The sequence below is a fragment of the Panicum virgatum genome, chromosome 9N, assembly GCF_016808335.1.
Source record: "Panicum virgatum strain AP13 chromosome 9N, P.virgatum_v5, whole genome shotgun sequence".
NCBI lineage: Eukaryota > Viridiplantae > Streptophyta > Magnoliopsida > Poales > Poaceae > Panicum > Panicum virgatum.
This window is the reverse complement of record NC_053153.1, coordinates 14229428-14242908: the sequence shown is the minus strand read 5'-3', so window position 1 is coordinate 14242908 and position 13481 is coordinate 14229428. Positions and strand designations below refer to the sequence as shown.

The 13481-nt window shown below is 45.5% G+C and overlaps 1 protein-coding gene and 1 pseudogene across 2 annotated transcripts; both read left to right on the top strand.

Annotated features, from left to right (window-relative positions):
• The first annotated feature begins 293 nt into the window (after window positions 1-293).
• LOC120691223 (type IV inositol polyphosphate 5-phosphatase 7-like) lies at window positions 294-5533 on the top strand. Of its 2 annotated transcripts, XM_039974243.1 has the most exons (15): window positions 294-1213; window positions 1314-1401; window positions 1717-1782; window positions 1936-2023; window positions 2123-2227; window positions 2341-2814; window positions 2941-3076; window positions 3213-3406; window positions 3532-3640; window positions 3735-3883; window positions 4022-4277; window positions 4408-4494; window positions 4651-4685; window positions 4777-4877; window positions 5336-5533. In XM_039974243.1, the coding sequence occupies exons 1-11, from the start codon at window positions 1184-1186 to the stop codon at window positions 4248-4250; spliced, it is 1668 nt and encodes a 555-aa protein (XP_039830177.1). In that variant the 5' UTR covers window positions 294-1183; the 3' UTR covers window positions 4251-4277; window positions 4408-4494; window positions 4651-4685; window positions 4777-4877; window positions 5336-5533. The 2 variants fall into 2 exon arrangements, with proteins under 2 accessions (XP_039830177.1, XP_039830176.1); XM_039974242.1 differs by lacking the exon at window positions 5336-5533 and having other exon boundaries at window positions 4777-5184.
• A 6113-nt stretch (window positions 5534-11646) lies between these two features.
• On the top strand, window positions 11647-13219 carry LOC120688740 (annotated as a pseudogene).
• Window positions 13220-13481: the final 262 nt, after the last annotated feature.

The following is a 13481-nucleotide window of genomic DNA, read 5'->3' as shown; positions in this document are numbered from 1 at the left end:
ACCGGCCGGTATACCGGTCCAAAACAGTTACACATGCGATTCTAAATTTGGATTTGAATTCAAACCGATCAAACCGGCCGGTAAACCAGTCAAACCGACCAGTAAACCGGTCTAACCGACCGGTATACCGGTACGAACCGGTTGAACTGAGTTTTTTGAATTCAAATTTGGATTTGACCGGTTTCTACAGGTAACCGGCCAAACTGGTCCGGTAAACCGGAACCGGTGGCCGGCGGTTAGCGGTCGGATACGTTAACCCTGCTCACTACTGCCGCGGCTGCTGCGCTGCGCTCCCACTCCCCTACTCTCGCCTCGCCTCGCCTCGCCTTCTCGAACAGCACGAGCGCGCAGACTCGGAGCAGCGTGTCCGTCCGTCCTTGCACTGTCCGCAGCCTCGCCCCATCTCCCACCCCGGGCCGGGCCTTCAAATCCGCGGCCGCGCCATCCGCTCAGCTCCGGAGCCGCTTCCCCGGTCCGGTCCTTGCATTGCTCGAGGCGGCGCCGCGCTGGTCGCCTCCGTGCCCTCCGCCGTGTTCCTGGGCGCTCATTTACTTCCGCTGCTCTTCTGTTCTGCCTCTGTGGGCGTTTCTTTATGGTCCGGGGCGGTTAACTGCTTTCGGGCATTGATCTGCCGAGCTGAGCTGCGGGTTTGGTTCGTGAGGGAGGAGCCCGTTTTGGACTCTCTGAAAGCCCCCGCATTTGATCGAGGCCTTGCTCAGTTTCTTTCCTTCACCGTCAGCGATTTCTTGTGCTGGCGGTGCTGGCAAGAGCTTTCCTGCATCTGTGCTCGTGGTTTTGTTCCTCAATCCTGAAGGTTTCTGCTCCGTCCGCTTCTGTTCTTCATCTTTTCCCCACAGGCCAGTGTGATCTCTCAAATTTTTCCTATCCCCCTTCGTTTTCTTGTGTTGGATTCTTGTCCGAAAGATTGCATTTTGGAGTCTTCCCAAATAGTTCTAGGGAATTCTCTGGCTCGTTAGCCGGCCCATAGTTTGGAAAAGCAAGGGCCAGTCTGGTCTACTTCGTTTCACAAAAAGGGGGAAAATTAGGTAGCAGAATCCGGTTCTCCCCTGATTCTGTTCGGAGGTACTGTTTGAGAGGAAGTAAAAGCGCCCACGTTTGGAGGCTTCGAGGAGTGGGGGAGACTCATCCCTTGGAGCTAGCTGCATGAGGAAGCACTGAGACAATGAGAGATGACAATTCAAGCAAGAACAAGGTAAGTGTTTACATATTGGCAGCTATCCTCTTCATTCCTTATTGTGATGTTTCTGTGCTCGTCCCTGATCTTGCTTTGCTTGTGATTGGTGTGCATAAAGCTATCCTGGTCCAGGACCCTTGTTAGGAAGTGGTTCAACATCAAAACAAAGGCGAAGGACTTCCATTCGGATTATGTGGCCGAGGAAGGTACATTCATCTAGCAACACCCTACCAGCTTTTTAACTATATGATCTGCTTCTGTTCATAAATTGGTGAGTTTAAGTTCCCTGCATGATTTCTCTGCTAAAATTTCTCTTTAGAGCAGTAGATTTCTGTTTTTTGTTGCGCAAACAGCAGTGGATTTCTGTTATTCTACTAGGATAAACATGGTTCTTGTTTCCTGTTCTCTTCAGTGAATTTCCTCACTTGAGGTTGCAGAAGCGACCACAATATCTTTGTGACTCCAATAACTAGAACTTTCTTTTACTGTTTCCGTGCTAAATTTCCTTCTGATAATTTCAGTCGGAGTGCAGTGGAGGACCAGTTTCTCTGATAGAGATGCTTGCAAATCCAAGAAAAGCAGGACAGGTACATTTTGCTTGCCTCCTGACAGTAACTATGGTATCTTCAGATTTTTTTTCACACCTTATGTTCTGTTTCGTGCAAAACTGCAAATATCATGACTGGATTATCTTTATGTTCGGTGATAAGTGTGACTGAGTTTACTTTATGTCTACATAGAGAGGTTGCCTAAGAGGAATGCAGATCGGGATGGTAGACTAGGAAATGGATTTGACGGTGCTTATATCACAAACACACAGGACTACAGGTAAATAGATTGTTTCTTTTAGTAATTCTTCATCAGTCCACTAATCATTGGTTAAAGAAAATTCCTGTGATATGACAATACATACGCTTGTGTGCTTAGGGTCTTCGTTGCTACATGGAATGTGGGCGGAAGGGCACCATCTAGTCATTTGAATCTGGAGGACTGGCTTCATACTTCTCCTGCTGCTGATATATATGTGATAGGGTATATTGTTTGACTCGTGCATTTATTTAATCATCTTATATTTTTCTAAACTAAGAAGCATATCTAAAAACGGTTCTAATAGAAAAGGAACCTAACATAAGTTGTCATGCCAGGTTTCAGGAAATTGTTCCCTTGAATGCTGGTAATGTTCTATTGACTGAAGACAACGGTCCAGCAAAGAAATGGGTTTCCCTTGTTAGGAAAACTCTAAATAATCTTGATCAACAAAGCACTGGTGTCTACAATTACCACACCCCTTCACCGGCTCCAGATCCTATTGTGGAGCTCAATGTGGACTTTGAGCGATCATCAAGAAGACAAAGGAACTCGTCATTCTTCCATCGACGTTCATTCCAGTCCTTCAATCGTAGTTCAAGGATTGACATGATGGATCCACACTCGTTAGTGGACCGTCGTTTCAGTGTTTGCGACCGTATTAGCTTCGGGAGCAGGCCAAGTGATGTTGACACTAGTATGAGATGTGGTGGGTCATCTGATGATGAGAATATTGACGAGGAATCCCCTAGTGGTATATTCTTCCCACCAATGCCAGGTGGATATGGTGCTCCACTATGCACTGATTCTAGGTAATTTTCTCAACCCTTACCATACTATATAGCTCATGTTTCCTTAAAGTTAATTTGCTGTTATGGATTCCTTTGTTGAAGACTACAATCCTCTGAACTGAATTTGTATTCTCCATGAAAACTCAGGTATTGCTTAGTTGCCAGCAAGCAAATGGTTGGAATTTTTCTCATGGTGTGGGTACGGAGTGATATAAGGGAACATGTGAAGAACTTGAAGGTTTCATGTGTTGGTAGAGGCCTGATGGGCTATCTTGGAAACAAGGTACCTGTTGTTATCCTTTTCATTTCAGTTATAATATAATGTTTTCAACTATTATTTAAGACCTTAGCTTTTAGTGTGTGCATCCATTTTATTGAATCTTTTTTTTTATCCTCATTCTTTTTTTTATTAAACTCAGGGGTCGATATCAATCAGTATGTCTCTGCATCAGACAAGCTTCTGCTTTGTGTGCACTCACTTAACATCAGGCCAAAAGGATGGTGATCAACTTAGACGAAATGCAGATGTAGTGGAAATTTTGAGGAAGACCAGATTTCCGCATGTTCATGGAGCAGGTGACGAGAAGTCACCTGAGACAATTCTTGATCATGAGTGAGTAGTTAACTAATGTTTCACATATTCTGCTTTTTTTGGATCAGTTAGGCACTTCACAGTTAAAATTCAGTGAACAAGTTTGATAGCATCAATCTTACTCTATCTATTTTATTTCTTTTCAGTCGTATTATTTGGTTTGGGGATCTTAATTACCGGATAGCTCTTTCCTACCGCTCAGTGAAGGCTTTAGTTGAGATGCACAATTGGAAACAGTTATTGGAAAAGGACCAGGTTAGCTATTATCATACAAACTTATAACAGAGTTATGCCTCTTGTTATGAAGATGTCTTTGGTTGGCTTCTTACATTTGACATTTCTGTTACAGCTTCGCATAGAGCAAAGATTTGGTCGGGTCTTTGCAGGCTGGAAAGAAGGGCGAATTTACTTTCCTCCCACATATAAATACTCGTACAACTCTGATAGATATGCTGGCGATGATATGCATCCAAATGAGAAGCGAAGAACACCGGCATGGTAAATTTCACTAAATTGGACTTACTGAGCAGTGTAAAGGATGTCTCCTGTGATCAAATCAAAGCTGCTATGCACGCATTATTCATCCCCTTATACATATATGTCGTGTTCATAACAGCCTTTCATTCTCTTATGAAGGTGCGACCGGATTCTATGGTATGGACGAGGTCTAAACCAACTATGTTACGTGCGTGGCGAGTCTCGGTTCTCGGATCACAGACCTGTGTACAGCATTTTCACAGCAGAGGTTCAGATTCCGAGCCAATCTCAGTTCAGTGGCATTACACGTTCTGCTTCTCTTCTGGGAGTAGACGAACTACGATACCCAACTTATCCACGCAGTTACATGGATATAAACTTTTACTGATTGTGCATCTCAATGGAGGCAGCCAAGGTTTGTATATTCTATGGACCTGGCAGCATCACATTGTTTAAAGCTTGTTGCCTGACTGATGCTCTGAGTTCCATGTGAAAGCATTCTTTCTACTCATCATAACCCCCATGTGGTGTTGGGAATCCTGCAGACCTTCCTCGTTACGTGCACCTTCTGATGACTGACTGAAGTTCATTCCTCCCAAGATTCCATGGGCTGGAATGTTTGTTGCTAACAGGTGACTCCTGAACTATCCATTCCTTTTGTCTCGAGTGTCTGTGCCCATCGTGTCTAGAGCCTGCTTCTGCACACGCAGAGGATGTGTTTCATAAAACAATGTTTGGAAAAAATTGCTGCAATTGACACCCCAATTCCTACTGTTGTTAACATGCAGATACTCAAGGAGAGTCTTTCTGATTGTAAGATTAGGTATGATCTGCTAAACCATGTCAAGAAAATTCGTGCGAGATTTATTTAAACAAGCTGTATGACTAATGCAGCTCCTTTTAAACATGAACAGTAATTATTTGCACAGTTCGAAGCTAACCGTCCACGAGTCCCGATTTACAAAAAAAGGAGTGTTTTTGTGTCCAAGATGAGCTAAAGACTAACATTGTGAAGGTAATTTGCATGATGCGTTTGGATTACCCCCTTCATGACACAATTCTTCCTTTTTTTTTCCTTCTCCCCATAGCTGTCTGAGCTCGGAAGGAGGCCTGCTGTTTTCTCCTTTTTGTTTGTTTTCGCTTTACAAAAAAGGAGTGTTTTTCTGGCCTCCTGATGTAACAAGAGGAGCCGCTCTGCCGGCTCGATCAAATTCATTTTTAGTCGAAATGAAATGATGGCTTGTACAGCAAACTGCACCTGGTAACTTTCTTCCACGCCCATCGCAATCGGGATTCCCTGACTTGCTGAAGGCGTGAATGGATATGGCCGATTGCTACAGTACCCATGGATCACTGTGAACAGTACCTGCTACAGTGATTCATAGTAGGGAGTACTGCTCATCCAGACTGTTCTCCTTGTGAGTTGTGACTTCGCTTCATGAGGTCAGAGAAGTTGGATCGCGCCCATCGTAGGATATGCAACTTGTTCATGCTGGGAACGAAATGATCACCTGAAACAGCACGCACGGCATGCCGCTCTGCATGCTTGCGCACAAAGCAAGGCTGAAGGCTCTGAAGATGCAGGAGCTGCTGCCATTGTGCTGGCCTGCTGGTGCTGCGAACTGCCAATAGGCCTTGCTTTGCTGCATTTCTTTTCCCTCGCAAGGAATGAAATATGGGTAAAGCAGGAGGCGGTGTGGGCGGGGCAGGGGACACGAAAGCAGCGGGCCCCCAAAGGCCAAAGGCCAAAGGGGCGACGCGGTTCAGGTTCAGAGATGGAGGGGGTGCATGCCATGCCGATGGCGATGCCATGCCGGGCAGACAGGTCTGTGCCCCTGTAGTACTAGTGGTCTAGAGTACTTGTGGACTTGTGGTAGTAGCAGGCTAGCAGCCCCACGCCGGCGGCCTTTGCTTTCCTCGCCGTCTCAAAAGGATAGACGCTGGCCCGGTCCGAACTTCGAAGCGGCCCAAAGTGAGCGAGCCCTGACTAGCAGCATCTCAACTGCAAGGAGGACCACCCTGCCTGCATGCTGCATTCCTTTGTTTCATTCACTTTTTCCTCGACGGCGTACGCGCAAACAGTACTTGTCGCTGCTGCTTGTGAGCACGAACCAGGTCTGAAAAATTTGATCAGCTAGTCTGGGACACCTCGAACTCAGCAAGGCGAATGCTTAATGCCGTGTTTAGTTTTTTACATGTAAAAATTTTGCGTTGGAATCTTACTAATTTGAAGTACTAAATGAAGTATATTTACAAAACTTTTTGCATAGATGGGTTGTAAATCGCGAGACAATTCTAATGATACTAATTAATCTATGATTAATTCATAATTAGTGGATGGTTACTGTAGTATCACGGTTGCAAATCATAGATTAAGTAGACTTATTAGATTCGTCTCGCGATTTACAGCCCATCCATGCAAAAAGTTTTATAAATAGACTTCATTTAGTACTCCATGCATGTTTCCCAACATTCGATGTGATGTTTTTTTTTTGCGTTTACGGGGTTTACAGATTAAGATCTAAACAGAGCCTAATACGAGTAGGCAGCAGGACATGCCGTACAACGTGCGAACTTGGATTCTTAACTGTTTCACGAGACGAATCTTTTAAATCTAATTGATCCATGATTATATATTAACTAGTCTATCAATCCCGCATGGGTTAATTAGAATTAATATAAGAATGATGTCAATAATTATAATTATCTATCTCACGTCCTTTTCATCTAGTGAAGATATCAGGTGTGCAAACCAAACAAACCGTGTAAACTCCAATTGGGCCACCGGAACAACATCCAAGGGGCATGGGGGGATTGTGTAATTTTACAATTAACTGCCCGCCTTTGGATTGGGTAATCACACTTTTGCAAATCTCTCCTTCCACTCCCTCTGCGCGTCCCCTTGGATTTTGATCCGGTGGCTCAGATTGAAGTATGCACGGTTTGCACGAAGAAGTTGGCTTGCACCTGTATGTTTCCTTTCATCTATTAAATATTATAACGCATACTCTAAAATATATATTTATCATTATGTAGATACAATAGATTTTATTTTGCATCACACCTCCATACGTATTTAATATATATTTAGTTGAACTATTTGTTTATGAATTGGTATTCTTATCTCTTTCATCATATATGAATATATGATGACATATATCATGGATAGCATTTTTATATAAATAATAATATTAATAATATATTGATATTGAAAGAAATAGTAATTTAGAAGTTTATATTGGTGCACTTTAATATATTGTTACAATTGTATAATTTAGATTTAGATTTATGAGTAATTTAACTTGTAATAATAATAATGTAATTGGATAATTTATATGCAAATTTAGGGGAGCATTTGTATTATTTTTATAATGGCATAGGGGTAATTTACACAAAGATTAGAGGGTTACTTTAGATTTTTATTATAATGGCAAAGGTGGGTAATTTAGATACATGTTTAGGGGGTTACTTTAGTCTATTTTCACAATGACAGAGGTGGTTAATTTAATAGGAAATAACATATCTGATGGTTAATATAATTAGAGTTGTTGGATTGATGGTTGGATGTTTCTGATTTTTGTGAGAATTTATAGAATATTTGTATTTTTCAGAGCGTCCACCTAGGATCCTATGTGGCTTCATGTGGAGGCTCAAAAGAGCCTCCAATTAGTAATAGTAAGATTGTCAAATAATAATAAAATATGCTACAAAAACCAAAATTCAAACTTTTTTCGAACTAAACACAACCTTGGCTGCTCAATATTAGCATCAACAAAGTCAAGAGTTCAGAATTTTGTGTAACCTGGGTTCTTGTTGCAAATTTGGATCTTTGTACAAGTAGTGATAAAAAAAAATTCCCACCGTGTTGGATCTTGTTGCAAACTACTCGATGGAGTACAATTTACGCTCTTTGCAAACGAGGTGCCGGATCGTCGTGTTGGCCGTACCGGCCCGAGATAGTTAGTTAAGCGACTTTGTCGCACAGCCCAGCCCAGGTATCGAACAACAGAACGGTGAAAGAGAGAGAAGGCATTGCAATGGTAAAGCAGCAGCCAGTAGCGAGTAGCCAGTGATTGTATTTTGTCATCGAGCACGGAAGCTAGTAGACTAGTCTAGTATTTTCATTTTTTACTCAATTGACTCTTTTAATGGATTCAACAATATTATCAAACCGCATCAATATTTTAAAAAACTAATTCAACATTTTGAAAAATTAGTTCAACATGTTTTTTTTTGGAAAAATGTTGAAACAATATGTTGCAAATGTTAAGATCATATGTTAAATTGTTGAACTAGTATACTAAAATATTGAACTGTTACATAAAAATAAAAATATCATATTGGATCTCATTTTTTAGATAATTCCAGCGAATATATGGTTCAAATAGTTTTTTTTAATTGGATGTATGGTTGAAAAGAAAACATCGATTGAAGTTTGGAATCTATTTAGCTTCTCATCCTCTTCCTTCCCTTGCATGGCGACACATTGATGTCCCATTATTACCTGTCTGCTCCTGCTGTACGTATATCCCGGTCATCTACGTACGGTGCTACCTCGGATGTAATTATTGGGGGTTCCTATATATCTTTCCTTGAAATGGGAACAGCTAACATCGCCCGGCCCACCACAGCCCGTCAAAACACTTCATCATGGCCCAATCAGGCATTCACGCAACAGCCGGAGAGCAGCTACAAGCAGACAAGCTCTGCCAATGTGGCAGCTATACTTTCCTTCTCTTTTTCTTTTTTTTTCTCCTTGCTGCGTCAACAATGCATTGTTTTTGTTATAGGTTTTACGATCTGTATGTTCAAAATATCAGCCTAATATAGTCAACAATTTAAATGACTAGGTTCAACAAATTGATGCAAACTTAGTTCAATATTTCAAATAAACTAGTCCAACGTTTTATATGAAAAAGTTGAAATTGTATATTCAAAATGTTGAAGATGTAAATTCAAATGTTGAAAGAGTGTTTTTGGATGTTGATTTTCCAGAAAATAAGTTATATATATTCATATTTGATCTTGTTTTATTGCATAAATTCTCAGCAACACCGTGGTTCAAACGGAATTTGAAATGCATTATGGTTTGAAAGAAAAATGAGATTAAAAATATAAATCCAAAAGAAATATCTCCTCCATTTACAACAACCACCCATAATACAACATGTGTCCACCTCCACCGTAAATCCAGCCTGTGCACTCAACGTTGCTTTTCCGTTAGCGAGGCGCATGTGGTGACTTCATCAATATCGAGGCTTTGTCGGCTCAACCTTCGAAGATGCTTATAGGGATAGTGTTTGCGTATGTGTGTTCATAGAGAGTGAGTGTGCGTACGTTATGAGTGTCTGAGTTGTAATGTGTAATGAAAAAAAAAAATCTAAAGTTTGCACCAATCTTAAACAATGGAAGATAAAATAGATAATTTCTTCAGGAAAATAGCTAGGAATTCTGATAATTATAATAGAAATGTCAATTATTTGAAGATACGTGGACTACAAATCTAGTGGAAAGATAGATAGAGGCCCTATTTGGCAGGGCTCCAGCCGGAGCCCTGCCAAACGGTGGTTTTGCTACCAGCTCCAAGTCTGGAGCTCTTGTTGGAGCCCCTATAGGCTTACACTGGGGAGGAGAAGCCTGAAAACCGTGGCTCCGTCTGGCTCCATGGAGCTACTCCATGCCGGTGCCCCTTTTGCCCCGCGCGCAGCACCTCTTCGCGCCATCTCATGACGGCGGGTGCAGGGGCCGGCGGATTGGGGCCGTCGGGATCTGGCGGTCGGTGGTCGGAGGCGCGAGCGGAGCTGAAGGACGAGGCTGGGGTGGAGGCCGCGGAGCCGCAGGGCCGCAGGTGCAGGGCCAGCGGGAGCTCACGGTGGCGGCCGACGTGAGGAGGCATGGGCGGCACGAGGAGGAGGCGCGGGCGGAGCTCGGGAGGTGCTGACGCTTGCCGGTGGGAGGAGGGGCGGGCCACTGCGGAGGAGGCGTGGGCGAAGGACAGCGGCGTTGGCACGGGCGGAGCTCGGAGGCGGCGGCGATGGCCGGTGGGAGGTGGGGCAGTCTGCTGCGAGGAGGAGGCGGCGCATGTGCTGTGGAGGAGGAAGCGTGAGGAAGACGATAGAGATAAGGGTGGGCGGACCGATAAGAGATGAGGAGGAAAAAAGAAAAGAAAAAGAAAAGGAAATAGAGAGGAGAAAAAAGGAAAAGAAAAAAGAAAAAATGAGAAAAAAAGGTAAAAGAAAAATGTAGAGAATGACAAATTAGACATTTTACAACCCCAATCCAACAAGTGAAGCTGTTTTGCTAAATATTTTGCAAAACGGTTCCAGCTCCATTAGAGAAGCCAGTCTACCAGAGAAGTTAGAGCCAGAGCTATTTTTGGAGGAGCCGAACCTCTGCCAAACAGATCCAGAATTTCCGACTGAGCGCCACCCCGCCTAGCCCGCACACAGCGGCTCGTCTCGTCGTCTGTCTATTTGACTGGCCTTACTTGATGTAGCCGAACGACGTCGATGCAGAAAGGTGTTCGCAGTGCAGTCCCACGAACAGTCACCAGGAAGTAGACGAAGTAGTCGTTCACGCCTGGATGTAGACAAAGTAGTTGTTAAGGGAGCGAGCAGTCGCGTCAAGACGCTCCCCAAAAATCTGATTGCCCGCTATCCCGTGCAGGACCTTAGCGAGCAGAGGTTCCGAAGGCCTGCTCTCGCTAGAGCTGTGTGCGCAGCGCTAGCGATGGGAATGGCAGAAAGCAGCAGAGGGAGAAAGAAGAGGTCTCCTAAATAGGAGTACCTGAAGCAAGTGCTTGTGGTGTGTGGATGAGTGGAGAAGAAGTTGGTTTATATAGGCGTGGAGGTGCCTCAGATTCAACAAACCTGGATACTGTAATTGTCTTTGATAAGTGCAGTTACTGGTGAATCATTGCCAACGGTCAAAGCCATGATTCTCCTGTCATCACTGTCACGTTTATTGTCTCTGATTGTATTTAACAACAAAAATGTTCTCATCTCAGCACATCACTTACTGGTGAATCAGTGCCAACGGTCAAGGCCATGATTCTCCTGTCATCACTGTCACGTTTATTGTCTCTGAATGCATTCAACAATATTTATTGTCTCTGATAGCATTTAACAACAAAACATTCTCATCTCACTGCACGTCCGTTTATTGTCTCTGAATGCATTCAACAATGTTTATTGTCTCTGATTGCATTTAACAACAAAAACATTCTCATCTCACCGCACGTCCGGCTGCAACATTCTCATCTCACCGCACGTCCGGCTACGGCTCGGCGAGGCGAGCGAGTGCGCGCGCGTGTAGTTCACTGACCTCTTTTTACCGGCTTCACAAATGATGTACACAGGATCCACACTTTAAGTCGGTTGAGATCATTAAATCCCGATACGGTATTAAGCAATTGATTTTCTAACATTTAATAGTAAGTTTTAAATTTTTTTTAATACATTGAATAGAATAAATGGGCCAAGCGCATAATTCCAACATGGCGCGTACGCGTCGGTTGTTGCTGCCGTTTTGCAGGAGAGGAGAGATCGAGGATCATCCAGCAGTCACCGAGTCGGAATCCATCTCCAGGTCTGCAAAGGCACCGTCGTTAGAGCCGAACTCACTCCGATCCCATATAGCTGCCGCCGTCGCAACGCATGGCTCGCGTCGTCACCGCTGTCTTCTGGCCGCCTCTCCGCCATCTCGCGCGCCGTCGCCCCCCGTCAAGTCCCTAGCAAGCACTCGGCACTCCGCCGATCGAAATCTAATCCGCTCCAGTCGCGACGATGGCCGCGTGCGTCGTAATTGCCGCCGCCGCCTCCGTCGCCGATCGGCCGACCCGCAAGAGGACGCGCGTCGCCATGGGCACCACGGAGGACTACGAGGAGACCTGCCACCTCGGCGAGGGGCCTTCGGCGCCGTGATCAAGGCGCGCCACCGCGCCACCGGACGGCCCGTCGCCATCAAGCGCCTCGGCGCGGTCCTCGGCGGCCACGCCGCGCTGCTGCGGGAGGCGCAGCTCCTCGAGGCGAGCGCCCGCGACAACCCGTCCGTCGCCGGCTTCCGCGGCCTCGCTCGCAACCCGGCCACCATGGCCCTCTGCCTTGTCATGGAGTTCGTGGGGCCCAGCCTCGACGACCTCCTCAGCCAGCGCCCCAGCACCGGGAGCAGCCCGCCGCCGCTGCCCGAGGCCATGTGGCAGCTGTTCAGCGGCGCCGTGAAGATGCACGAGCGCCGCGTCGTCCACCGCGACATCAAACCCTCCAACAACCTCGTCGGCGGCGCCGATCGCAGCGTCGTCAAGATCTGCGACTTCGGGCTTGCCATGTCCATGGACGAGCGGCCGCCGTACGACCAGGCCGGCACGCTGTGCTACATGGCGCCCGAGATGCTGCTGGAGAAGCCCGAGTGCCCGACTACGACGAGCGCGTCGACGCCTGGTCGTTCGGCTGCGTCATGGCGGAGCTCATCAACGGGTGCAGTCCGTTCGAGGGCCTCGACGACAGCGAGGAAGGCCAGCTCTGCGCCATCTTCGACGTGCTCGGCGTGCCAGATGACAACGTGGCCGTGGTTCTCGTCCACGGCGTTCGCCGCCGCGCGGATGCCAGAACTGGACAGCGTGCAGCGGCGCAACCTCCTGCGCGAGCACTTCCCGGAGACGAAGCTGTCCGAGGAAGGATTCGAGGTCCTGAGGGGCCTCCTCACGTGCAACCCGGAGAAGCGCGCTCACGGCGGGCGTGGCGGTCAGGCATCCATGGTTTGCCAAGATCGGCGCGCTGGAGCTGCCAATGAGACAGGAAGAAGTTGCATCGGCGTTGTCCAAGAGAGTGAAGAGGCTAAGGGTGTTGTGCCAGTGATTTTTGAAGTTTCCTTCTCGACCGTTGTGTATGATAAGCACGTGAATACTATTAAGAATAGGCGCTTCAGAGTTCTATATGATAAGCACGTGAATACTATTAAGAATAGGCGCTTCAGAGTTGACGAGATTTCTCTAAATTTTGTAAGGATGGATAATATTAGGGTGTGTTTAAATCTTTTTGGTATAAGTTTTTGGAAAAGAATCTTACTATTTTGGAGCACTAAATAAAGTCTATTATTAACAATTTTTTTTGCACGGGTGAGTTGTAAATTGCGAGACGAATATCTAATTAATTCGATGTGACGTTTTTTGGTGTAAAATTTTGAGATCTAAATAAGACCTTATTTTGTTTTTCATACTCCTATTAAGAGTGAACTAACAAGGCACTATCTCCATTGATTCAAGTAGGAGACATACCTCCCTTGATGGAACATGTATTTTTCACATGGTCTATTCGGATCTTTCGTATTGGAATCAACAGTGAGATGAATCATGGGTAGGTGAGGAAATCATAGATAGGTGATAAATCCAACGTGAGGAAATCATAGATAGGTGATAAATTCAACGTTTGGATCGATTTACATGATTGACGCTTCTTCACTGCACGTAGCCCATGTCCCTACCTTGTACGCGGCTCTCTGGACGCTCTTGCTGAAGCTCGAGAGGATAGATTCCGGGTTCCTCCCGCAGGCGCCGAAGAAGAACTGCCAACGATCATCATGTGCTCGTCTCGTCAGTCTAACTTGGCTCATGCAAACAGTG